Source organism: Anabrus simplex, chromosome 1, assembly GCF_040414725.1.
Source record: "Anabrus simplex isolate iqAnaSimp1 chromosome 1, ASM4041472v1, whole genome shotgun sequence".
In the NCBI taxonomy this organism is placed as follows: domain Eukaryota; kingdom Metazoa; phylum Arthropoda; class Insecta; order Orthoptera; family Tettigoniidae; genus Anabrus; species Anabrus simplex.
The window spans coordinates 718677479-718704002 of record NC_090265.1 but is presented as its reverse complement, the minus strand read 5'-3'; the positions used below and the strand labels follow the sequence as shown (position 1 = coordinate 718704002).

The following is a 26524-nucleotide window of genomic DNA, read 5'->3' as shown; positions in this document are numbered from 1 at the left end:
AATACGACTGAAGCAGTCGTGCTCACTCCAACCAATCAGAGATCTCACGACCCTTCTTCTCGAGGGGGGCACGAGCCCCACTTCCACTATTAATGTTTCACACGAGGTAGTGATCACCATTGGCTGGCTGATGGATAGTGCTCTTGCCCAGTTCACAACTCAGTGTGAACTTGGCTTAAGTCACAGTGTTGGTTAGCAAGTGAAGTGCTTATCCTGTAGGAATGAGTTACAAGATTATCTTCCTGTCAACAGATTGGGCTCCTGGCTGTGCTAAACGCTGTAGGTGTCCATCCTGATGGTATTGTGGGCCACTCTCTAGGAGAGACTGCAGCAGCTGTTGCTGATGGCTGTCTCACCCCACAACAGGCTGTACTAGCTGCCTACTATCGAGGAGCGTCCGTCACTCACAACTGTTCTGGCGGCAATGCCATGCTTGCTGTAGGTTAGTATCACATCTCAGTTTCATGAGTTACATTGTCTGCTTTGAGGTACATTAAAGGTAAATGTAGCTGAAATTTTCACAAAAAAGTGTTCTTTGGCTAAAGAATACTACATACTTTCAAGATTTTGATTCAAAAGTTTCATTGCTGTATTCCAATTCTAAATACTTGGAAGTGATATGCTGCCATACCCCTTATTTCGCTGTCACTGAACAGGCATCCATGTATGTCTTGCCTCTCTCACAGCCATTTAGAGGATTTGTTTTTATCTGATTGTTAAAAGGCACTAGACAGATGAAAATTTCTGGTTTCTTTTCATTGAAAAGAAGATCATGCGATAAATAAACATGAGTTGCTTCCAAGAATTGTTTATTTTTCATAATATATATATTCTTCAGTTGTGTAATCGAGTTCTGTAGTGATTTTTAATGTAAATATGGAGAGATGTACTGGTAGAGTGTTTAACCTCTTAACCTGGGAGTTCCCACTGAGAAATGAACATTCGTAATGAGTTATATATTTTCACTGAAAATGAGTTTATTCATTGTGCCCATTACTCTTCCACGAATGACAAAGGAACTTGTTCCACCCATTCACGGAAGACAAATTATTTAGTCCTGCCCATTTTGACATAAATATGCCTTCTGGCTGGTAGTCATCTGAAAATGTGCGTTGCAGAAGTTAGTGTCACAAAGTGTGGGATGGTAGTGTAACCCTAGCAACCATGCAGGCTATGTCTTATGATTGGTTGCCATCTGAAATTAACAGCCGTTGGTGGCTGGCCATGATCGAGAGATATATTTATGATCATTTGATTTTCGCAAAGGGAAAATTAGTTTCTTTTGTTTTGCATTTGGTAATTCAATTTGATTCAACTTCTTGCAACTACATGATGAGACTATGTCAGACACTAAGTTGGCAGCAGCGGCGACAGCTGCAACTCGTATCCCAATAAACAATATCCTTCAGCGGTTTAGATTTTCACACTCACAAAGCTTTGTGAATATGTTTCATATGACTCAGTAGCCCAAACTTGGCATGAAACATACGTCCACACAGATCACATGAAATGGTTGGGGGAGGGCGGAACTGAGCTTAATGGAGCTTCCGTGCTTGTCGGTTATCCTCCTCATGTCTCTGTCGTTGCTCTTCAAACACCATAACTGATGTGGAAACAGTGTGGCGCCAAAATGTACGATTCTGAGCAAGTGTATCCCAGGATTGAGTGTTAATTCCAGCTCTTTTCATAATATGCTTTAGCTGATCCTTAAAACGCCTCAACGGGGCTCGATGAGGTCTTGTGCCGAAACAGAGTTCTCCATACAGAAGTTGATGAGGAAGCCTGGTTTCACTCGTGCGATGGATGTGCCCTATCCATCTGAGACGGTGGCCAGATGCAGAGAGCATGTGCTTTCTCAAGAACTGCAAGGTTGATGACCCGGTCCTCCCATTTGCTGTTCAAGATGGATCTAAGTTCTTGCAGATGGAAGCACTCTAGTTTTTTGATATCCTGATGGTAGAGGCTCCACATTTCACAACTGTAAAACAGTGTTGATATGACAACAGCATGGTAAACCATAATCTTGGTATGCATTGTAAGGTCCTTATTCATGAATACTGGATGGGATAAACGTCAAAATGCTGAGTGGGCAGCACCAATTCTCCTATCAACATCTTGTGAGCAGTCAGCATTTGTTGAGAGGATACTTCCTAGATATAAAAAGTGGTCAACCTGTTCCGGTGGAGTATCCGCAATGGAGATATTGAAAGGTGGGAGGTTTGATCCAGGTGCAGGCTGTTAGAGTATTTTGGTTTTCTGAACATTAATGGAGAGACCAAAATGATTGCAAGCACTCTTGAAACAACTGACTGATAGCTGCAGCTCCTCAGGTGTGAGAGCAGGTGCGGCAGCATCATCCGCATATGCAATTCCGTAACAGAGGAAATTTTAGTAAACTTTTGGGAGCAAAGTTTAGCCAGATTGAACAGTCCCCCATCAAAGCAATATCTGACTTTTACACCTTGGTTGTCTGTAGATGTTCCATATAGCATGGCAGCTAGGTAAAAGCATGAAGAGTGTTGGAGCAAGCACACATCCTTGTTTCAATCCATGAGTGAGTGGACGCTATGTAACAACCAATAAAACGATCCTACTGTTGAAATGAAGTACTTTATTATTACACTATATAAATTTGTCTTATAACAATACTAGCAAGATACGCGTGCTTCGCTACAGTATTATACTGAAATTTATAATTGAATGCTTATTGTTTTATATAAAATCAGCCAAAATTCGCGATGTGACTCGTTTTCTGAGAGAATCCGCCAAAATTCGTGATCTGACTCGTTTTCTAATAGATTACGGCGAGTTTCCTCCCATTTTTCAATCTTTCTTTCCAGCAATCGATTTCGTACTTCCCGGGCTAGGTCCAGGTATTCCACTCGATCAGTTGGGTCCCTAAATCTTTGTCATCTTTTCCTATAAGCATTTTTAATATGGACCAAATCCTTCAGGAGATCCGGCGTGGTGTCGTCTTGGGTGCCTTGGCGATACTGAACCCGCGGCCGGACTGAATTCTTAGTCACCGTTTCTAGCGCGGTCCACACATTTGACGACGGTCCAGAACATTATTATTATTATTATTATTATTATTATTATTATTATTATTATTATTATTATTATTATTATTATTATTATTATTATTATTGGGTAACAGATAAGGCAGCAAAAACCATGACTGCACTGAGCAGACTCATGGGAAATATCAAGGGACCGATATCTAGTAAAAGGCGGCTTCTCATGTCAATTGTTCAATCGATACTGCTATACGGTTCGGAAATTTGGGCTGAATCGTTAAAAATTGTGAAATATCGGAGAAGAATTGCAGCTGTACAACGGAGAGCAGCTTTATGAATTGCTTGCGCATATCGCACAGTATCAGAACCCGCGATTCTAGTAGTAGCAGCAGTAGCTCCCATTGACTTGTTGGTCTTCGAAAGACAAGAAATTTGGCTCACACAAGAAGAGCTAGGAAGGAAAAGGGCAAAGGCTTTGGCTCATAGTCGCAGAATGCAACGATGGCAAACAAGATGGGAAGATGATTCTAGAGGGAAATGGACGAAAAGACTGATACCTTCTCTGGGCGTATGGGTTGCCCGAAATCATGGTGAAGTGAACTACTATCTCACACAGTTCCTGACAGGTCATGGATACTTCCAAAAATTTCTTCATAGGCTAGGGCTAGCAACTAGTCCGGTGTGCATATACTGCGGCGATATCGATGACGTATCACATACTTTCTTTGTGTGTGTTCATTGGCTGCCACAAAGAAGATGCTTAGAAGTTATGCACGGAGAATTGACGCCAGAAGGGATCGTGTCAGTAATGCTACGAAGTCGAGAATCTTGGGACCAGGTGGCAGTCTACGTAGAAAATATTCTGCGTCAGAAGAAGAAGGACCTGGACGATTACGACAGATAGTAAAGCAGAAGAAGGAAGATGAAGCACAAGATGCATTAAGCACGACATCCGCCCTGAAGTAATGCGAGAGCGGTTCCGGGGCGGAGATAAACGTCGTGGGAAAAGGGAGTGTGGTTTTTAGTGGGTAAGAATCTCCACACACTTGTTGAGTGCGGACCCTCACAAGCATCTTATGAAAGATTTTCCACACTCCCTCGCAAAAAAAAAAAAAAAAAAAAAAAAAAAAAAAAAAAAAAAAATTATTATTATTATTATTATTATTATTATTATTATTATTATTATTATTATTATTATTATTATTATTATTAGATGTTCTGGAAACCACAGAAAGATGCAAGAACGCTACTTGGCGGTAAATTACATCTGCTGCCATTATCATTGTTTCCAGTCATTCGACAGGGTCAGGAATGGAATGAATAAAGCCCCATCTAGCGGCGACAATAGGAATTATGCTGGCTGCCGATGTACTCCTCTGGGGAAATGATCGATGAATGACAAATGAAATAAAATATTGGACATTGTTGCTGGAATGAATGATGATGGGGAAAACTGGAGTATCCGGAGAAAAACCTGTCCCGCCTCCGTTTTGTCGAGCACGAATGTCACATGGAGTGACCGGGATTTGAACCACGGAACCCAGCTGTGAGAGGCCGGCGCGCTGCCGCCTGAGCAACGGAGGCTCGTTATAAGTACATTATGAACACTAAAATCAATTGGTCTCACCTCCTTTTACACCCCACCACCGTTAAGTTTATTTCCCCCCCCCCCCACAAAAAAAATTAAAAGAAGGCGTGTTTCTTTATGTTTAAAGGAGATTCCAAACACCAATGTTGACGTCTATTACCTTCAGTTTTGAGATATAAGTATCCCCATTAAAATAATTCACTTTTTTCACTTCCTTTCACACTCCTCTCCCCTTAGTGAATTTTTCGGCAAAAAATACTTGTTTCTTTAATAGTAAAGGACCTTCTAAATACCAATTATCATGACTATAACTTCTTCAGTTTTTGATTTATGTGTCCTCATGAAAGGAATTCGACTCCTTTTCACTCCCGCCCCGCAAGATGATTCCCCCCAAAACGCGTTTTTCTTTGCTTTTAAAGGAGATCCAAATACCAATTTTCACGTCTGTAACAACTTTAATTTTTATTAGATGTATGTATTCTCATACAATTAAGTCAATTCATTTTACAATTCTTTCACCCCCCCCTCTTCATTGGATTTTCTGAGAATACGTCTTTCTTTACTTTTAAAGCAGATTCCAAATATCAAATTTCACGTCTGAATCATCTTCATTTTTGAGATTCAGTCACTTTTACCCCTCCCCTCCACCCAAGTGGTATTTCTGAAAACTAAAAATACACGCCTCTTTATTTTTAATAGAGAGAAAAAAAACATTTTCACTTATGTAACTTGGTAAGTTTTCTTGAGATATACTATAGAAATTCTCATTTTGAAATTTTGCCCCTTTTTAGTTCCCCTTAAGTGGAGTTTTCAAAAACAAATCCCCTATGTTTCTTTACATTTACAGGAGATTCCAAAAACCCACTTTTAATGTCTGTAATATTTTACATTTCTCAGATATTCTGTAGATGCAGTCTTTCAAAAAATTCACCCCAATTTGTCACTCCTGTTTAACCGCCATTAATTGGATTTTCCAAAAACAAAAAAATACGTGTTTCTTTATTTTTAAAGGAGATCCCATATTCAAATTTTCAGTTCTGTACTATCTTCAGTTTCTGAGATATATCTTCCTCATTAAAGGCATTCAACCCATTTTTCACCCTTTTACATCCCTCCTATTGGGATTTACAGAAAACAAAAAAATATGTGTTCCTTTATTTTTAAAGAAGATTCTAAATACCAATTTTTACATCTGTAAACTTTTAAAGTTTTAAGATGTAGACACACTAATTTTAAAAATTCATCCCCCTTTTCAACCCCCCCCCCCCATTATTTGGATTTTCCAAAAACGAAAAAATACCTATTTCTTTATTTTTAAAGTAGATGCCAAATACCAATTTTCAGGTCAGTAATATCTTCAGATTCTGAAATGTAAGTAGCCTCATTAAAGGCATTCGACCCATTTTTCACCCTTTTCCACCCTCCCTATTGGGATTTTTCGAAAACAAAAAAATACATGTTTCTTTATTTTTAAAGGAGATTCTAAATACCAATTTTCAGGTCTGTAATAACTTCAGTTTCTGAGATATAAGTATCCTCATTTAAGGAATTCAACAATTTTCCACCCCTTTTCACCCCTCCTATGGGATTTTCCGAAAACAAAAAAATACGTGTTTCTTTATTTTTAATGAAGATTCTAAATACCAATTTTTACATCTGTAAACTTTAAAAGTTTTGAGATATAGATGCAGTCATTTTAAAAATTTACCCCCTTTTCACCCTCCCAATAATTGGAATTTCCAAAAACAAAAGAATATGTGTTTCTTTATTTTTAAAAGAGATCAAAGGTACCAATTTTCAGGTCTGTAATATCTTCAGTTTCTGAGATATAAGTACTGGTATCCTGATTAAAGACATTCAACCCCCTTTTCACCCTTTTTCACCCCTCCTATTGGGATTTTTTGAAAACAAAAAAATACATGTTTCCTTATTTTTAAGGAAGATACTAAATACCAATTTTTACATCTGTAAACTTTTAAAGTTTCGATATATAGGTTCACTCATTTTAAAATTTCACTCCCCTTTTCACCCCCTTAGCGACGGAATATCCAAAAATCCTCTCTTAACAAGCACCTACATCTTAATATGAATATATCTCCAAAATTTCATTTCTTTATGTCCAGTAGTTTTGGCTCGGCGATGATGAATCAGTTAGTCAGGACAAGTTATTTTATATATATAGATTGGAAGAAAAGCAGTGGAAAATAAAAGTAAAGGACTGTACGGTATGGTACTTAATGTTACAAAAACGATTGTAAGATAATCTTCGAAATCATATTTCTTCGATGAGTCTCTGATTACTATGGTACAGAAGCAAGCTCACTGAGAGTTTCACCACTTGTGTTATCCTTACTATCCAAGGAACTGTCATCTAGTTCATCATCTGGATCAATGAGGTGAAGAGTAGTTTCACAATCCAAACGAGCGTGCTTAGCATTTGTGTACGGAAGAAAATGCAATGAAATATTGGTGTGCAGTGTGGCACAGGAAGTCTGGAACCTATTGACATCTATAAAGCAATCACAGAACTACACTCAGCAACAAAAAGTGACAATATAACACGTCCCACCCAGCAGATAACAGTTTTTGAAGGTCTAGATGAGTCAACATGTCATTACCCAATTGAGTAACAACTGTTGGTAGACAAATTAACTGCCGGGCTGAGTGGCTCAGACGGTTAAGGCGCTGGCCTTCTAACCCCAACTTGGCAGGTTTGATCCTGGCTCAGTCCGGTGGTATTTGAAGGTGCTCAAATACGACAGCCCCGTGTCGATAGATTTACTGGCACGTAAAAGAACTCCTGCGGGACTAAATTCCGGCACCTCGGCGTCTCCGAAGACCTTAAATAGTAGTTAGTGGGACGTAAAGCAAATAACATTATTAGACAAATTAACTTGTCACACCCGGTTAAGAGGTTAAACAAGTGAAGACAAATAGGATTCAACGTGTAAATACAGTGAATGGAATTTTCTCACTAAATTTTAATAACAGTGCATACACAAGAAAAAAATTAGTGAGGCTATTTTGTAGATATTAACAACAAGAAAACTTATAAATAGTGGTTTCAGACTAATAGACATCGGAATAGTTAGAGCAGCAATTCATGACACTCATACATGTGCCAATTGTGGTTATAATTCTATGACATTAGATAATTATAATGAAAGATTTGGCATTATCAGAATTGTGAGAAAATGGGGTCAAGGTGCCCACAGTTGGGCGTCAAAATGTGACAAAATGGCCGATAAACGATCATGAACTTCCCCAAAGTTGGGCGACTAAAATGAGACAAAATTGGCCCTTGGATTTGTCCTTAAGTTGGGTGTCCAAAATGTGACAAGAACGTGGTGCTTGAAATTGGGTGTTGAAACATAACATAGTGCACAATAGATTACTCATATGATAGCTTCCTAGCAAACCTATCATCAACACAATAAATATATACATCTTAATATTATTGAATATGAATTATTATAATTATAATAGGATGTCATAAATCAGCTTTAATTACAGAGGTAAGTAAGTAAGTAAGTAAGTAAGTAATATGTTTTATTTATCCTGGCAAAGTTAGGGATGTACTCCCTTTCTTACACTTAACCAGTCTTAACCTAGAACACTTAATAATAACTACTGATGACAATAATATGATAATATGGACAATAGTAACAGTAATACCATTAACAAAAGTAACCACACTTAAAAAAAAAAATAATATCATATCATCTATATAATATAAATCGTACGTAAAGTGCAGAATATAATTATGAATAATGAGTACTAAGAGTATAATTATGAATAATGAGTACTAAGAATATAACTATGAATAATGAGTACTAAGAATATAATTATGAATAATGAATACTATAACAACTACTTAAGAAAAAGTTTAGAAAATATATACATTTCTACAGTACACCGAAATATCGCCTGTAGTTGAGAGGTGAAGAGAAGGATTAGTAAGAAGTAGAAGAAGAGGAAGAAGAAGAATATCTGTGAAAGGAAGGGAAATGATGATGAAGAGGCGGTAGGAGTAGGTGTTTTCAGGTCATAATTTGATGATTCATGCATGTTTACCTAGTATTTCGACACAGGCATGTTTAAAAGCTAAGCTGCTGGACATGCTTCTGACGTCCACTGGTAAGAGATTCCATTGTCGGGCTGCGGTAACGGTGAATGATTTCGTGTAGATTGCTGTTCTGTGTACAGAAAGGGATAAACACATGGTGCTGCAGGATCGGGTATTTTTGTTATGGTCTGTGGAGAGGAGCTTCATTCGATCACGGAGATAGGCTGGTTGAGAACTTTTAAGAATAGTATGCAAGAAGCAAAGAGTATGAAGTGTGCGTCGTTCTTGCAGGCGAAGCCACCTGAGCCGCGTGTAAGACGGTGTGACATGGTCAGCGTAACGAAGTCCACAGATAAATCTTACACAGGCATTCTGAGCGTACTGTAATTTCCTTCCCCAGTCTACTCCTAGGTTGTTGTAAACTATGTCGCAATAATCAAAATGAGGTAATGCGAGTGATTCAACAAGAATTTTCTTTAGTTTAAAAGGGAAAGTTAATTTGAATTTACTGAGACAGCGCAGGTAGGGTTGGTATATAACCATTTAAATATCGTATCACAGCTTAGCTCCGGTAAAACAAAAAATTCGTATCTCATAAGGGTGGTTCTCACGACAGACATCACCACTAAATATTAAAATAATACCTGAGACAGACAGGCATCTCGTGCAATGGTAGAGATTTAATCAAAATGAAGGGATATCAAAGGATTTCCTATCTACAAATGATACAATTAAATACAGGATGGCTGGTTTATTTACGTTTTTTCATTGTTGTGGAGGCACAACGTTACATTGTTGAGAAAAAGGTTGGCTATAAAGGCGGCATTAATGTTCAACAATGGTGTACTTTAAGTATGATAACATCATGTCCGTGAAATACAAATGAATTTACAAAATTATCCTAATGTTAGTCCATATGAAAGTTTAAATAAATCTTCCCATTATTATTAATGAATTATGGCAATCTTAAATGAATGTTTAAAATCTTATAAGAAAGACTTGAAATGCCATCAGAAATCGTGGCGTAAATGTTTATAAATATACGACTTGAAACATAATATAAGAGTTGTATGATTTATATGATTGAATGAGTTATTATGCCTTCGCCCACGGTTCTAAAGAAAAATCCTCATGTCAGGTAGTACTCGCCTTCAGGTTGTTCAATTAAAATAAAGATGAATTACCATTACATTAATGACAGCAACATACAGGCATTCGTTAAAATATGAAAGAGATTTTTCCCTTATATCAAATCACACAATTCAATGAAATATAGATATCATGAAATTGAAAGAATTCATTTTGAAGATATGATATTGCAACATGCCCTACGGTGCCTTTCTCTTCAATTTTGCCTCACGAATGGGTGATAAATCTAATGCAACCTTTGGTGGCCTCGTAGTCCTAATTCTTACCAAGTTCCAGGTTGGACTGATAAAAATATAGGTATCACCATCGCGCTGTACTTCCTCATACTTCACCTCAAGTTGTAGTACTAATTTAATATGATGTTGCCCGTGCAATATTTCCACTTAAATGTTGCTAATTAACTATCCGAAATCAGGGATGGATATACCAATCAAGTGTGGTGGTTGCATGTCCATATTAAGTCAATATCTCAGGGTAAAAACATCTATGTATATTCAAAAATACTATTTACCTTCGTAAGTTCCGTTGAAGAGGTTGCATACTTCAATATGTTACTCATTTTCTCCAAAATCCTACCGTAGAATCAATATGAGCCTCTGAATATCATGATTCCGAAATACCAGTCTAAATATATCCTATAACTACTCTTCCTATCTGTACCTTTGAAAATAAACGCTAAAATAATCTTAAAACTAATTTATTAGCATGCCAATACTATAATTAACAAAATAATGATCATCTTTTGTAACAGAGGAAAATAAACTCGAATATCACATATTATCTTTCTTGACAACTCAAATTAATGAATTAACATAATTAAAATTGGGCAGGTATCTTTAATTCATTTGGGCAATTATTATTTTGCTGCGTGACCACATTTCATCATTTTATTTCATCATGGGGACAATTAGGATTTACTCTTTATTAAAGGAGGGAGTGGTCTTTCTTTCTTTTAGGTCTATTTGCAGTACTCTTTGGAATTGGTTTGGGAATTTGCGTATTGACTTGTTTATGGCATGAGATAAGTAACTCTTTCCAATTATGGCTTCAAAATGCCATTTTAAGTATCTAAAAGAAATTAATCCTAACCATAAATATTAATTCCAACATCCTTATATATTAAAAATGTGTGCCAAAAATAAAATTAAATATCTTCATTTACGAGTGCCATCTCCATGTTCTTCAACCGTCATAACTTGCCAGAATCGTACCGATCAATTAATTATTATGTGTATTTTCAATTAAAATGGTTCCTTCTACTGCCTACTAATTTTACCATTTTCAGGTTAACGCGTGTTCCAATATTGTATATTCACTATGTGAGACAAATACATATTACTAGGCGACTATATCTCTTTCCCATATGCACTTCAAATACATGTAAATTATGATCAACCTATCTCCATATTTCATTTGAGTTCGACCAATTGACCATTTAACCTCACTGCTACACTTAATATTCATGTATCTAGGCCTTAATTCCACTGCTTGCCTCATTTTCAATCACAACATAACTGTAGCTAAGCATAAATTCGCACCTATTTCCTTCAATCATTTACTTACACAATACCTATTCAACATCTCAAATCTCCAACAACATATTATCATATATGCTTTTAATTACTGCGATTCCTCCGCATACAATCAATATCTCTACTCAGCTTCTTCATAATGTCTACCACGTCGCAGTAAAACATTTCTTTTACCTTAATATCTACTCAAAACACCGCAAGCTGCTACTGTTTATTTCAACTCATCGTAAATATGGACGATATTGGCCTAGTTATTCAATCTGGTCATTGGGTAGCCTAGGTTCATTATTATTATGCTGCACTTCACTTTCATATCTCAGCCTCGCCTAGCTTGAATACGACGTTCCCCTAAGCATATAGGTTCAAAAACATCAATTCTCTTCCCGATACTGCTCACATTAACCTCAGATCAAACTTATGAGCACGGCAGTATATTACTACACATAATCAAATCAAATCAAAATCTCTTTATTTGCAAATGAGGTGTCTACCTCGGTGGCAAATGGTACACTAAAATACATTATTGTCAAGCACTAAATATTAAATTAACAAGAGAAGAAAATTTTTCCTATAATACAATATTATACAATTTACGCTAACAATGTTTTCTATTAAACACACAGCTCATCCTTAATAAATTTATATTGTTTACAAAATTCTAATTATAATATCTCCTGTACTACTTACAAATATAGTCAACTGATATACAGTATGTGGAATTGCTTCAAATGATACCATAAAACTGGTATAACATTAATATTTACATTGCATTTATTTATTTACTATTTTTTTTTTTACCCGTTCTGGATCCTAAGTAGCATAACGACCTGCTGCGTCTTAACCAGAGCCCCTTTTGCCACCACTTTTCAGAGTTCCTGAAGGGCCTTCACAGCTACCGTAGCGGTCCCAGGGCCCTCGAAGTCCCCACTGTACTTCACCCCTACAGGCAGTCCCCTACTTTGGCTGTCCAAACTCCTTAGACCAGGGGATGGAATTAATTTATTCACACACATTTTTTTATTTACAATAACCTGCACCGGTCGAATGCCCTCTAACACTTCATTTATTTTCTCTGTTGCTGTTTATTCTCTTCTTGAATATCTGTACAGATTTTGGAAAAGGATCAAACACTACCCCTGGTAAACTGTTCCACTCCTTCACACCCTTCCCAATGAATGAATATTTACCCCAATCGCTTCTGCTAAAATTCCTTCTAATTTTATATTTGTGGTCAGTCCTGCCGATATAATTATTTTCCAACTGAAGCCTCTCACGGATATCTCCCCATGCTGCTTCTCCTGTATAGGCTCTATATAATCCTGTAAGTCTAGTTTTCTCCCTTCTCTTACTTAAAGTTTCCCACCCAAGTTCCTTTAACATTTCTGATACACTACTCTTTCTCCTGAAATCCCCTGTTACAAATCTTGCTGCTTTCCTCTGCACACGATCTATTTCTTTTATTAGGTATTCTTGGTGAGGATCCCAAACACTGTTTGCATATTCCAATAATGGACGAACCATACTCAAGTAACTTTTTTCTTTTAATTCTTTGTTGCATCCTTTAAGTAGCCTCATTATGACATGTAATGATCTGTATGCTTTCCCAACAATGTCATCAATATGACCCTTCCAGTGCAAATTACTTTCAAATCTCACACCTAAGTATTTGCACTTGCCATCTTTTGGGATAACTACCTCATCCAAAGTATATTCAAATTCAGTTTTAAAGCTCCTGTTTGTAAAAGTTATAACAGTTGATTTGCCTCCATTAACCTTCATATTATTTTCTTCAACCCATTGTTGGATACTTTCAAGGTCCCTTTGTAATTCTGAACAATCCTCAATGTTGTTTATTTCTCTATAAACAATTATGTCATCTGCATACAATCTTATTTTTGATGTTATATTGTTCCCTAAATCATTTGTGTATATTAAGAAAAGTAACGGACCGATTATACTACCCTGTGCAATTCCCTTCCAAACTTTATCTTCCTGCGATACATTATTTCCTACTTTGACTTTCTGAACCCTTGAATTTAGAAATGCTTTTATCCAACGTGTAACCCTTACGTCCAATCCTATTCCCTCCAATTTCTTTAATAATATTCCATGTTCCACTCTATCAAAGGCTTTGGAAAGATCTATGGCTATGCAATCTAACTGACCTCCTGAATCCAACTGATCTGATATGTCCTGCTGAAATCCCACCAGTTGTGCCTCACAAGAAAATTTCTTTCTAAATCCATACTGGCTCCTCATGAACCAATTTTTATCATCACATATCCCTCTGATGTACTTCGATATTAAACTCTCCAGAATTTTACAAACTATACTGGTCAGGCTGATTGGTCTGTAGTTCTCTGGTTTCCTTTTATCACCCTTTCCTTTATAAATTGGTATTATTATAGATTCCTTCCATTCCTTTGGTATTACACTATTATTTATGACATAGTCAAAGAGAAATTTTAAATAAGGCACTATGTACCACCCCGTTGTCTTTAATACCTCCCCAGTAATTTGATCACTTCCTGCAGCTTTACCTTGCTGAAGCAGTTGGATTTCTCTGAAAATATCTTCGTTTGTGAATGAGAAGCTTCTTGTTTCCCTCTGTCTCTCTCCCTCTCTATCTTCTGTTTCGGTTTCCAACTCTTGACAATCATCGACTGAATCTCTAAATTCCCTACTAAATAGGTTTGCTTTCTCAGTATCTGTTAAATAGTGTTCACCCCCTTCTCCCACCATTGTAGGAATTTGGACTCCTTTTCCTTTTTGATTCCTGATATATGAATACAGCTTTTTCCATTTCCCTTTGTGGTCATTACCCTCTTGAAGTATGCCATTCATATAATTCTCTTTTGCTTCCTTTTTCACTCTATTCAGTTCCGTCATTAGCTGTTTTCTAGTTTCTCTACTCTCCCTACCCCCTTTGATTTTCCTGTTTACTATTCTACATTTTCTTTTTAATTTTCTTATTTCCCTTGTATAATAAACAGGGTCTGAGGTCATTTTACCCTTCTTAACAGGTACAAATCTCTTCTCTCCTTCCCAAATAATTCCTTTAAATTTAGCCCAAAGTGTATCCACGTTACTCCCTTCACTTATCCAACAACTGAATTGTGATTTAAGGTAAGTCCCAAATTCATCAAGTTGAGTTTTTCTGTACAATTTCTTGTCTTGTGTAACCCTCTTATTAAGCCTTTTTGGTACGAGTCCTACATCCATTATTACAGCCTTATGGTCTCCTATTCCTTCAATTACCTCAGTTTTATCAACAATTTCCCATGGTTTAACCAAGAATACATCTAGTAAGTTATTGAGACGAGTCGGTTCTTGAACTACTTGTGTAAATCCTCCCTCCCAAATTAACTTATTTGCCAGTTTCTGTTCATGGGCTTCACTTGCAGCTCCTTTCCATTCAACTTCAGGCAAATTTAGATCTCCCCCAATTATTACCATATCATTATTATTGTTTTTATGAGTATAATCTATTATTTTTTCAAAGATTTCCATGTCTCTTTCCTCTCTTCCAGGCCTGTATGTTCCTATAATTCCCACCTCCTTCATATTATCACAAACTAATTTTATCCCTAATATTTCATCCCTTTCATCGGTAAACCATTCATGTGAACAGTAAGTTTCCTTTACCAGAATAAACACACCCCCTCCCTTTTTATCTCCTCGGTCTCTACGATAGACTGTGTACCCTTCTGGAAATACTTCTCTATTACCCACCCCTTCTTTCAACCACGATTCCACTCCTATCACCACATCAGTCTCATAAGATTCCATCAATGTACCGAATTTTAATTGTTTATTTACTACACTTTGACAGTTTACCAAGAGCAATCTCAGACCCCCTTCCTCCCTAAAACTTGACTGTTGCAATTGGGTAACTTGAAATTCCTTACTATCCTGAGTTTCTTTTTCTAGTTGACTGAGCCAGCTTGAAGTACAGCTGGCTCTTTCTACTAGTTTTCCTGGTCAGTATTATAACTCAAGGGAGTTGCCTGTTTTACAGTACATATCTTAAGATTAATAAAATCTAGAACAATATTTGCTATCTTTCGTTTACCTGAATTGTTTAGATGGAGGCCATGTTTTGTATAACAGTATCTCTCAAAACTGCTGCATTCAATACCCTGAGTATTCCGAAAATGTTTACAAATTTTAACAATATCTGTATTGACCTTGTCCACTTCAATGTTCACACACGAGTCTCTACTCAAATCATGCCTGTGGGGCACGTTCACTACAAAAACGTTAGTGTGGGTCAGCTTCCCTAGTGTATGTTTAAGTTGTGATCTTACATTCTTGGCGTCGTCGCGAGCTACATCGTTCGTCCCACCGATGATAAGCACTGCATCGCCGCTCCCGAAGTTCCTAGTTGCTGCTTCTACGTTTTCCACAACACTGCTGATAGAAGCTCCTGGATATATTTCTCCGGTTGCTGCTATGTTCTCGTCGTTAATCACTCCCGCAATTCCCCTTCCTTGGCTATCACCAAACACAGCTACCTTCGCTGATTTAGGCCTAACTGGGTCTTGAATCTGAATTCTAGGCCTAAATTTTAAACTCGGCACGGCAACGGATCACGATGATTTGGTTTCACACGCGCGATCACTTTCTTCCAGGATTAAATTATTTAGGGCAGAAACCTATTTCTAATGTTTATTTCCGGAAATTCAGTTGTAGATTTCTTCTTAGCCGGCCATCCACGAACTACTTGACACCACGTGCTCGAGTTTGTTACTTGTACCGGTATATCACTCGAAGAATGGTCAGTCCCAAATTCTAGCGATCGCAGTCTTTCTTTTAATTCTTGATTTTCAACTTTAAGAGTCTCATTGTCCTTTTTTAGAATGTTTATAATTTCTAATGCACTTTTATATTCCTCATCGACTGTTTTCGGTGCTTCGTCAACGCCGTCCCCAACAACAACATTCCGAACACACTGCTCACAAATCCAGTCAACATTTTCATTAGTTTTTACGTCTCTAGGGCAATTTCCGCACTTATAATGCCACCATCGATCACATGAATCACACAACATTCCATTTTTCACTAATTTTCGACATTTTCCGCACTTTTCGTCACATTTTACGGTTAATTTACTCGGAGAATAAAACACTACGTCGTCATTACCGGGCGCCATTTTGAAAAAAAAACTAATGATACGTATCTGTGGTTATTTTCTCCGGCATATGCCTTAGAATTCACACCTTGGTACGAACAGGTCATATCTTTGGCACTTCAGCATTCCTACAATTATACTACACCAAATGAAATAATTTATAGTTAAATTTTTTATAATGTTACTTATCTCAGGCCATTTTATGTCCGACGTTGTTTTCTTCTTCCTCCTCACGACATCTCAGAACGTCTAGCCTTGTGCTGGATTACGTCATGCTGGATCTCTAGGTCTTCAGGCTTGAGCTTACGATGATCTGGTCAGCCTTCCTCCATCGCTTTAGGCTAGCTCCATTTCGTGTCCAATTTCCATGCAACGAAAATATATTATTAAATTGATAGAATACATCTTAATTTTCAGTATATAGAGCTCTTCCAAGGACTTCGTCTAACTGTATTTATATTTCTTTTCCTCTATAGATACTGCTCAGATTCAATTTTATTTTCATAAACTGGTTCTTCCTTGGTTTGCTATGTTGTCTGAATAATGTTCTTTAAATCTTATAAATGGGCTATACGTATAATTTGAGGAAAATTTGGCTGTTTATTAAGTCAGTGTAGGCCTTATTTACGAATGCCGTATTCCGACACCTCTTCTTCCGTACAGTATTTGAAATGTATTATGCGTGTTTCCCTGCCGTTTTTACGTATTTTCCGGTAGTTTGTTTCTGGATTCTTCCTTCGTATGGCTACTATTATGGTTATATTGATTATTTCAGCTAATCTTCTGGTCAGGTAATTGCAATTCACAGTTCGTTTACGACGAAAATCTTCTTGCCAAAGTAGATAATAATAGAACGTTTTTCAATTTTTTTTATGTACAATGGTTCATTTATCATAGAGTTTCCTTTCCATCTCGCCAGGCACTGCCTCCTAATTGCGGTGAACTTGTCATAAAAAGTTATTCCGTGCATTCTCAACGTTTGAAGCTGATCTGCGCCATTTTTCTTCCGATCTATATTCATGTAAACTGACGTCAATCGTAACGTAATGGTACAATATGAAAGTAACATCATCTCAAAATAAGAAAAGAAGAGCTCCAGCATGCGAATAGAAATACAATAACGTGGCATCAGCTCGTCCTAGAATGTATAAAATACATTCTCAAATATATCTCAGTTGCATAGCCACACAGGATCAATGCTTCTGGATCACTCCCACATGAATAGCTGTAAGAGAATTAACATACACATTTACAATCTACAATGATGCTGCTGGTCGCAGGATCTGGTCAGGTTCCCATAGAGATGTACCTAGAATAAATAACTAAAGCAGAACTTAACATGCGGCTTCTAATACTTATTTGATTCATATCAAAGATCGCTATATCTATCACCTTGATATTAATTCATTACACTGAACGACCTGTTCATTCTCATGTGCGAAGAGCCTACATTCAACAGATTCCTCACAATCTCAGTAAATACGTAGACTCATAATAAACTCATGGCTTCACAGTGACGCATAGTTTCACAAACACATAGCTAACACTGGACCTTAGTAGCTACTTGAGATGAGATTGAAACTTTCTTGTTGAAAACTTGTGATATTAAACTGTGATATGGCGCTGTGTAGATGATAAAATTGTTTGATCCATTAATCCATTAATCTCGTTATGTACGAAGGGGGTTAACCATCTCTTCAACATGTAAATCAAGTTGCTTTTAGCCGAATTTCACTCGAACTTTGATACGGCAACTTTAGCCATAGACCTTCTTGTTATTATGTGGTTAAGGCCTAGTTTGTTTATTTTATAAAATATTTTAAAACACTAGTGTAATATCATACCAACTTCAACCTTTCCTTCGTAAACATTTTAAATGAAATTTCAATTGTAAATTATTATTTAAGAACTCATAACAATTTCTCACATTGTATAATACTCATTTCCAATCTTATATTCTCATTCTTATATTTTTTACCATGACAATCAGGATCCTGATTTTTATCTTTGAGGTATGAGTGTAAAAAGGCTGATGATGCCCTTATAAAGGGCGAAACATGTCCCTTCAAATTTTAGTGTAATAACATGTAAATCCTAACTTTGGAAACTCAGTTGTATTGAATAGGTTGATCCTAATAAATTTTGGTAATATTTGAAAACTTTTGTATGAAAGTCGGAAAAACCCCCATGCACATTAAAATCGGTATGAAACGGCAATCATTTTGTTCAAAACTTGCATTTCTGCAGATGATATCCACACTATGGATTACTTCTTTATTATTTTTCATGGAAGCGTGTCTTTAATTTCATTCTGAAAAAATTTTCGTACCATATTTCTCCGAATCCAAGATGAACCCCACTTTTTCCTTCAAAAAGTTTAAATCAGGCTCAAAATTGCTTTGTAAAATCATGTTATGTTTAGTCCTCAGCCCGAAGGCTGGTTGGATCCTCAACAGCTTCGCCATCAGCTGTCATAGATGGCCTAGGCATCACTGAAGAGGCGTACTAGGGAAATGAGGAGTGAGGTAGTTTCCCGTTGCTTTCCTCACCGAGCCAGAAGTTGCTATTACATATCAGTCTGCCAAGCCCACTGAAATGCATGCACCAACCGACCCTATGAGCAATATTTTCACACCATTCATAGCAGGGACTGGCTGCAGAAGGAATGGCATTACTAGCATCGCTCATACCTCAGTCACTTTCATTTTGTCAAAGCCAAGAATAAAGCTGAGACAGATCAATGAAAGTAACAAGATTGCTCTAGCCCATACCAGAAGACATAGTGCACTATAAACACTAGGTCCCGCCAGAATCATATGAATGCTTTTGTTGTACAGTACGCATTTTTAGACGCCATACATTGGCTTTCGTTAGACCTTTTTTTTTTTTTTTTGGCAGCAGTACAATTATTCTTTATTTCCGCGGGTTTAATGACCACTAACTTAAAATTGGCATCATAATACCGAAGAAAACCCATTGAAAATTTGCCGGCAATACCTATTCCATGCGTCTCTACAATACGACGATCCGCCAGGAAAATATTCTTGCTGTCTATAAAACTGTTACTTTTACTCAGCGTCAGATATAACTGGCTACCGTTACATGCACGTCTCGCTTGCCGGGTTTGGCCAACTCCAGCAGCAGGCTATGTATAGGACTAATCACAGACGTTGAAGATTAACGAACGAGTTTATTGTGCCACGGTATGGCCATTCTGCCCTTCAGATTTTCATGCACATATCTCACAATTTCATCTTTGACTTCTTTAAAGCATCTTTGTTGCGGACCACATATTGTATTTTTTGTACAGTATGCATTTTTTAGCTATCTTTGTCTTCATGCTAACGTCAAATATTGGCTTTAATTAGGCCTACGTCGTATTTTCTTGCGGCTGCACAATCATTCTACATTTCCAAATGTTTAATAACTGTTAACTTAAAATTGGCATCATAATATCGTCAAGAACCCGTTGATAATTTGCCGACAATACCTGTTCTATGTATCTTTACAATATGACTATCCATCACGAAAATGTTCCTGCTGTCTATAAAAATTTTACTAACCATCAGGTACAGTAGATACATTATAACTCTGCCACTGAGTAGCCGTGGCCTTTCTAAGAATTCGAAGGCTCGCATGTTTTGATGCCATTCTGCAGATTTGAGAAACTTTTTGTAGAGGCTAATAGAACATTGTTCTCTCTTCACTATTTCCTGAGATCCAGTGACGTTACACACAGGCACTGTACAACCGGTTGTCGCGGCTAGCAATGTATAATAATGAGGCGGTCGTTTATTGTCAACAAGTTTTGTGTGTGCGCATGTGGGGGTGAAAAGAAGCAGCGTAGTTACCGTGGTAGTTGCCAGTGTTATTCATTGTTGTTAGGGTGCGAATGCAAGACAACCCTTGATTTTTCGCATGAGATTCTGAGAAAAAAACGTCGTCTTGAATTAGGAGAATTACGGTATCACTCCAGAGGCTTCTGTGGCAAATATTTCAGTTTTCTTCTTTAAATGGTGTCCCCTAATCTAACTGTATATGTATCATGAAAACATATCTGAAACGCATGTAGAGAAATGATAACTTCCTTGCTAAAAATTTTCATGTGAATTTAACTAGACGCGAGAAAATATGAACTATTCTCTGAAATCAGTGATGTACTCTGCCATATCTTGAAGTGTATCACATTCTTACTTAATTTCAGTATATAACATTAAAATTCAGCCTTTATTTTTAACGAGTTGACAACTGCTAGGCATAGATATCAAGGGTGCGAATGCAAGACAACCCTTGATTTTTCGCATGAGATTCTGAGTTGTTACTTGTAATTTGTAAATTGACAACTGCTATCGGCCATATTATTTACGCATTTATTACGAAAATGTGTTATCCTCTTTCATTTTGAATTTTCTTTAGAGAACAGCAGTCGACGGGTACCTATTACTAATCGACTCCAACATCGCCTTTGAATGTCTACGAAAGAGCTCACAAATGCACATAGTGAGAAAACTACACCGTACCGAAGATGATCGATTGCATTTTGTGACAAACGTTCCAGTTTTCTCATTCAAACAGCGTCACCTATCCTAACAACCATACTACAGTATACGTATGATGAAAAGCGCCAGTAGAGAAATTATAATCTTCTCGCTATAGATTTACACGATAATAGCCTTTCCGTAATTTAACCAGATGTAAGAAAATATAAACTAACCTAAGAAATCAATTATGCACTCTGCTATATCTTGAGGTATATCCCATTCTTACTTAATTGCATTATTTTGCATTAAAATTAAGCGATCGTTTAGTCAGCCTTTATTTTTAAAGAGTTAACAATTGTTATCGGACATGTTATTTACACATTTATTATGAAATATGTCCTCTTTCATTTTGAATTTTCGTTACGGAACAGCAGTCAATGGGTATTACTAACATCGCCTTCAAATGTCGATGAGAAAACTCGCTATTGGAAATAGTGAGGGAACGATACCGAAGGGAATCGATCGCATGCAACATAATTGCTGGGGTGCATAAATACCGCCAACGGAAAAAATCGCGCACGCCTAATCATTCGTAATAACGGATGCGTCAGTGATAGGGCTCTCGCTGTAACCGAAGGATAATACACAGTTTAATATAGGAATTTTGAAGGACAGCAAAAATTGCTGTTATAACGGGTATCTCGTTATATGCCGTACTCACTATAGCAGACTTCTACTGTATTTATATCTCATAACACAATTATTAGCTTTGTTTTGTACTACGGCTGTTCCACGCCTTGAAGAAGAAGCTGTATCCTCATAATCTTGAAACATTCTGATAGAAGGTATTTTATCATCAGACTCTGAATTTTCACAATCATTTGGACACTCTGAATCTGTATCAGTACATAATTCACAAATAATTTCATCGCTGTCTAAAACACGCTTGATCTCTGGGTGCTGCCATCTTGCTGGCATGGCTCTCTAAACATTGTAAACATGTTATCAGGAAATCCAAAGAAATACTATAAAATGAAGAATAATCTAAAAGGAATGTGACTATCAACTGTGCAAACCCATCCGCAACAGAGTTCTATCACCCGTGACCTTCAAATAGTTCTGGTATACCCAAAAGATAGCACTGAAATTCATTCTGCAGCTAACACGTGATAACTCGGAAGCTGTCCGCATTGTGTTAACTATATCTGCCGGTATACTCATCTCTTCGCACTTCATTGTTAGCAGTACAGTTTGGCAGTTCCATTATTATTTTGGTAAATTTATTTAAATTTTTTTGTTTTCTCTAGAATTTGCTTTACGCCGCACCGACACAGAAAGGTCTTATGGCGACCGTGGTATAGGAAAGGATTACGAGTGGGAAGGAAGCGGCCATGGCCTTAATTAAGGTACAGCCCAAGCATTTTCCTGATGTGAAAATGCGAAACCATGGAAAACCATCTTCAGGGCTGCCGGCAGTCGGGTTCGAACTCACTTTCTCCCAAATGAAACTCACAGCTGCACACCCCTAACTGCACGGTCACTTGCTCGGTTTACTTACAACTACATCCAATGTTACAATTCCATGATCTGCTGCCCAGATTTTTATTCCATACAATAACTTTGTTGTAACAAAATTATATGCTTTTCGACACTTTATATCCAACGTTTGGCATTTTTCTATTCAATATTTTTACACTAGACAAAGCACTTCCCTTTCATTTTTACTCTCTTTGTTGGGATATAGTGATGTCAAACCTAGTGACTAGACAGCTGGATAATCTTCAAAACACCGAGCTCGATAGCTGCAGTTGCTTAAGTGCGGCCAGTATCCAGTATTCAGGAGATAGTGGGTTCGAACCCCACTGTCGGCAGCCCTGAAGATGGTTTTCCGTTGTTTCCCATTTTCACACCAGGCAAATGCTGGGGCTGTACCTTAATTAAGGCCACGGCCGCTTCCTTCCCATTCCTAGCCACTTCCTGTCCCATCGTCGCCATAAGACCTATCTGTGTTGGTGCGACGTAAAGCAAATAGCAAATAGCAAATCTTAACATGGACATCTGAATTATGCAGTGATTCTGTTATTATTCGGTTAAACAAGAACTAAGTGTTTACATGTTAATGTGCTCCTGAAAACGAGCCACCACTGTGTTCAATGATGGCTTCTAATGTAATACTACTTATTCAATGTCTTGTCTGTACTAGGTATGTCAGCAGCAGAGGTCCAGGCTACGGCTCCTGCCGACCTGCAAGTGGCTTGTGACAATGGCCCTACTGCTGTCGTCGTGTCTGGACCTGAGCAGCAAATCAAGATGTTTGAGGCATCATTGACTCAACGAGGTATATTTAATAAACAACTTGCATCCAGTGGGCGAGCATTCCACAGCAAATACATAGCAGCTGCCGAGGATGAATTATTGCAAAACCTCCGCAAGGTCAGTTTGGTTTCTCTTATTTAATTACAGTCGAAGGGGGTCTTTACAAAACATCGGATATAACATCAATCTGCTATAGCGAGTAGATTTTTTGCCATTGTGAATTCTCGCTATAATGGACTTCTACTGTAATTAATTAATTAATTAATTAATTTGTGTATTTAAGTCACCATCTTCTCCTTTTCCCATATCCAACTCCTGCCGGGTCGGGGCATTTATGGCGCTTCTCCACCTTCCTCTTCTGTCATTTTGTCCCAGTTCAGGTTTCTTCTTCCTGCACTCCTCTTTATCCACCTTGTTCTAGGTCTCCCTCTCCCACGAACTTCATCTCTATTATTTGTTCTGGTTTTATTTTCTCATCCATGCTCTTTACATATCCAAACCATTTTAGTTTATTCCTATAATTTCTCTCATTTAGGTTTACTCTTCCGACTTTCTTACTAACATTTTCGTTTCTCACTGTCCTAACATACTTCTTAGGTATTTAATTTTGCTGGCTTGAATTCTACTCTCCTCCCTACTTGTCACTCTCCAGGTCTCAGCTGCATAAGACAATCTGGTTTCATAATACATTTTGTATGTTATCTCTTTACATTTCCTTATTCCAGACAAGGTTTCTTACACTGTGGTAGAATGCATTGCCCTGTTGCACCCTCTTGCTAATTTCCATGTCCAACCTTGTATTCTATATTAATTCACTCCCTAGGTATTTGAAACTGTCTACAACTTCAAGGCTTTTACCACCAGTTTTCACAATGCCTTGTCTCTTCCTCCTCTTGAAATCAGCATGGTCTTGCTTTCCTCCATGCTCATTTTCATACCATACTTTTCAATTTTCTTGCTCATTACATCAAGTTGTTCTTGTACTTTTTCCATGTTCATTCCCAAGAACACAATATCATCTGCAAATAGTAATAACTTCATCTCCCTTTACTGCATAGTTCCATTGTCTCTTTTACAATTTCGTCCATAACCATTAGAAACAAAAGAGGTGACGGCACACTCCCATCTTATTCCATTTTCATTTCCGACCATTCTGTCTTTCCAACAGGAGTCTGTACGTTGCTGACGCTGCTGTTGTACATTGCCTGTGCCATTTCTTCAGTTTGTGTGCCCAGTCTCTTTTGGACCATGGATTACCAAACCTTCTCCTTGGGAACACTGTCATATGCCTTTGTTAGATCTATTAACATTTATTTACACAGTCATAAATGTCCATAGAAGTATCTTCTTGACACAAAATGAATTTGCAGTGCAATGAAAGGCCAAAAAAAAAAAAGTAAAAAGCAGGAAATATAAATTAATCCCTGCCCATTGGATAATTCATGCACCATAATTTCAGGAGAAGAAATTTTGAAAAAGTGTGTAATTGAATAGCTTTGTTAAATATCTGTATATTTAAAACACAAGGCTGATTTTTGTTACTGCGAGTTTGAGAAAACGGCTGAACCGATTTACATTGTAAAGCATTCTGACGAAAGCTCTTGGCCTGTAGATTTGCAGTGTTCTTAAAAGCATAAATTTTTGCCATATATTTTTAAATTATTGAAGAAAAATGTAGCATTCTGGTAGGCCAAAGCACTCACCAGAACTTTAAGGCCACCTGCTGGTCTACTGCCGGGAATTCTAAAGGGCGCACACACATGCGCTGTCTGATATGACGTGTCCTCCCTCTAGATTACATAAGTGAGCAGTCAGTCATGGACTTGTAGTTTGTTGAGAATATTTCACAGACAGTTTTCGGGTTCGCTTGGCTGATTGGTGACAGTCCGAATCACAGCTTTAATTGTGCGACGTGTAAATACATTCACTTATCACTTACTTTTATTATTTGAAAAGATCAACTACTTTCCAGACAATCTGGGCTGCCAGAAGGACAAGGTTCCATGTGAAACGAAATAATCTAGAACTTTAAATTAAACACAACAATAATTCTAAAGCTACAAAATATTTCTTAAAAACTGACCGAGAGGTTTGGGTCAATATTAAGTTAAAGGAAGGTATATAATAGTTCCACCTTTCAATATTATTAAAATAAGAAACTTAAGTTTATATTCCTATTTAATTAAAATTGGTAAAGGTTTCGACCAGTATTTATGGTCATTATCAGCCAATTACAAATAAATGTAAATAATGCATAGAAAAATAAAATGCACTTTAAGGAGCACTGACATTGACTGTGCATTGACATATAGTCGAAAAACACAAACACAAATAAAATGCACAGGTAAAAATGAAGTTTATTTGCAAGTTGCTTTACGTTGCACCGACACAGATAGGTCTTATGGCGACGATGGGACAGGAAAGGGCTCGGAGTGGGAAGGAAGCAGCTGTAGCCTTAATTAAGGTGCAGCCCCAGCATTTGCCTGGTGTGAAATTGGGAAACCACGGAAAACCATCTTCAGGGCTGCCGACAGTGGGGTTCGAACCCACTATCTCCCGAATACTGGATACTGGCCGCACTTAAGCGACTGCAGCTATTGAGCTCGGTAATATGAAGTTTAGATGATGCTGTCAGAATTATTTAAACTTCGCATTTTATTTTTCTATGCATTGTTTTACACTTATTTGTAATTGGCTGATGATGAGCGTGAATACTCGTCAAAACTGGTACCAATTTTAATTAAATAGGAATGTAAACTTACATTTCTTATTTTAATAGTAATTGAAAGGTGGAACCATTATATACCTTTTTTTAACTTAATATTAAACTGACTTCAGTACAGAACAATATGAAATTCTTATCTCTTAAAGGTTTGAGACAAGTAGCTGTCAGCTTGCATTCAGGAGAGAGTGGGTTTGAGCCCACTGTCACCAGCTCTGAAAGTAGTTTACCACGGGCTATTTTCACGCCAGGCAAATGTCATGGTCACTTCCTTCCCACTGTTAGCCGTTTCCCATCCCATTGTCGCTATAGACCTATCTATGCTGATGTGGTATAAAACAAATTTAAAAAAAGAAGGTTCGTAAAATACCATTCTTCATCACAATAAAGACATCTGCAAAAATACACTTCACACATAATTAACAGGTGATACAAATCCTAAATAAAAAAAAGTGCCTGGGCAGCACAGGGAGCAATTTTATACCAAGATATATTACATGACATATTTATAACGAATGCTGT

General features: G+C 37.3%; 1 protein-coding gene across 1 annotated transcript in view; it reads left to right on the top strand.

Annotated features, from left to right (window-relative positions):
* Positions 1-26524, top strand: part of LOC136856807 (fatty acid synthase) — a 242002-nt gene that overhangs the window by 70544 nt on the left and 144934 nt on the right. Inside the window, exons 10-11 of the mRNA XM_067134931.2 lie at positions 253-442; positions 23168-23397. Of these exons, the coding sequence (XP_066991032.2) occupies positions 253-442; positions 23168-23397 (420 nt within the window). The remainder of the gene's footprint in view (positions 1-252; positions 443-23167; positions 23398-26524) is intronic.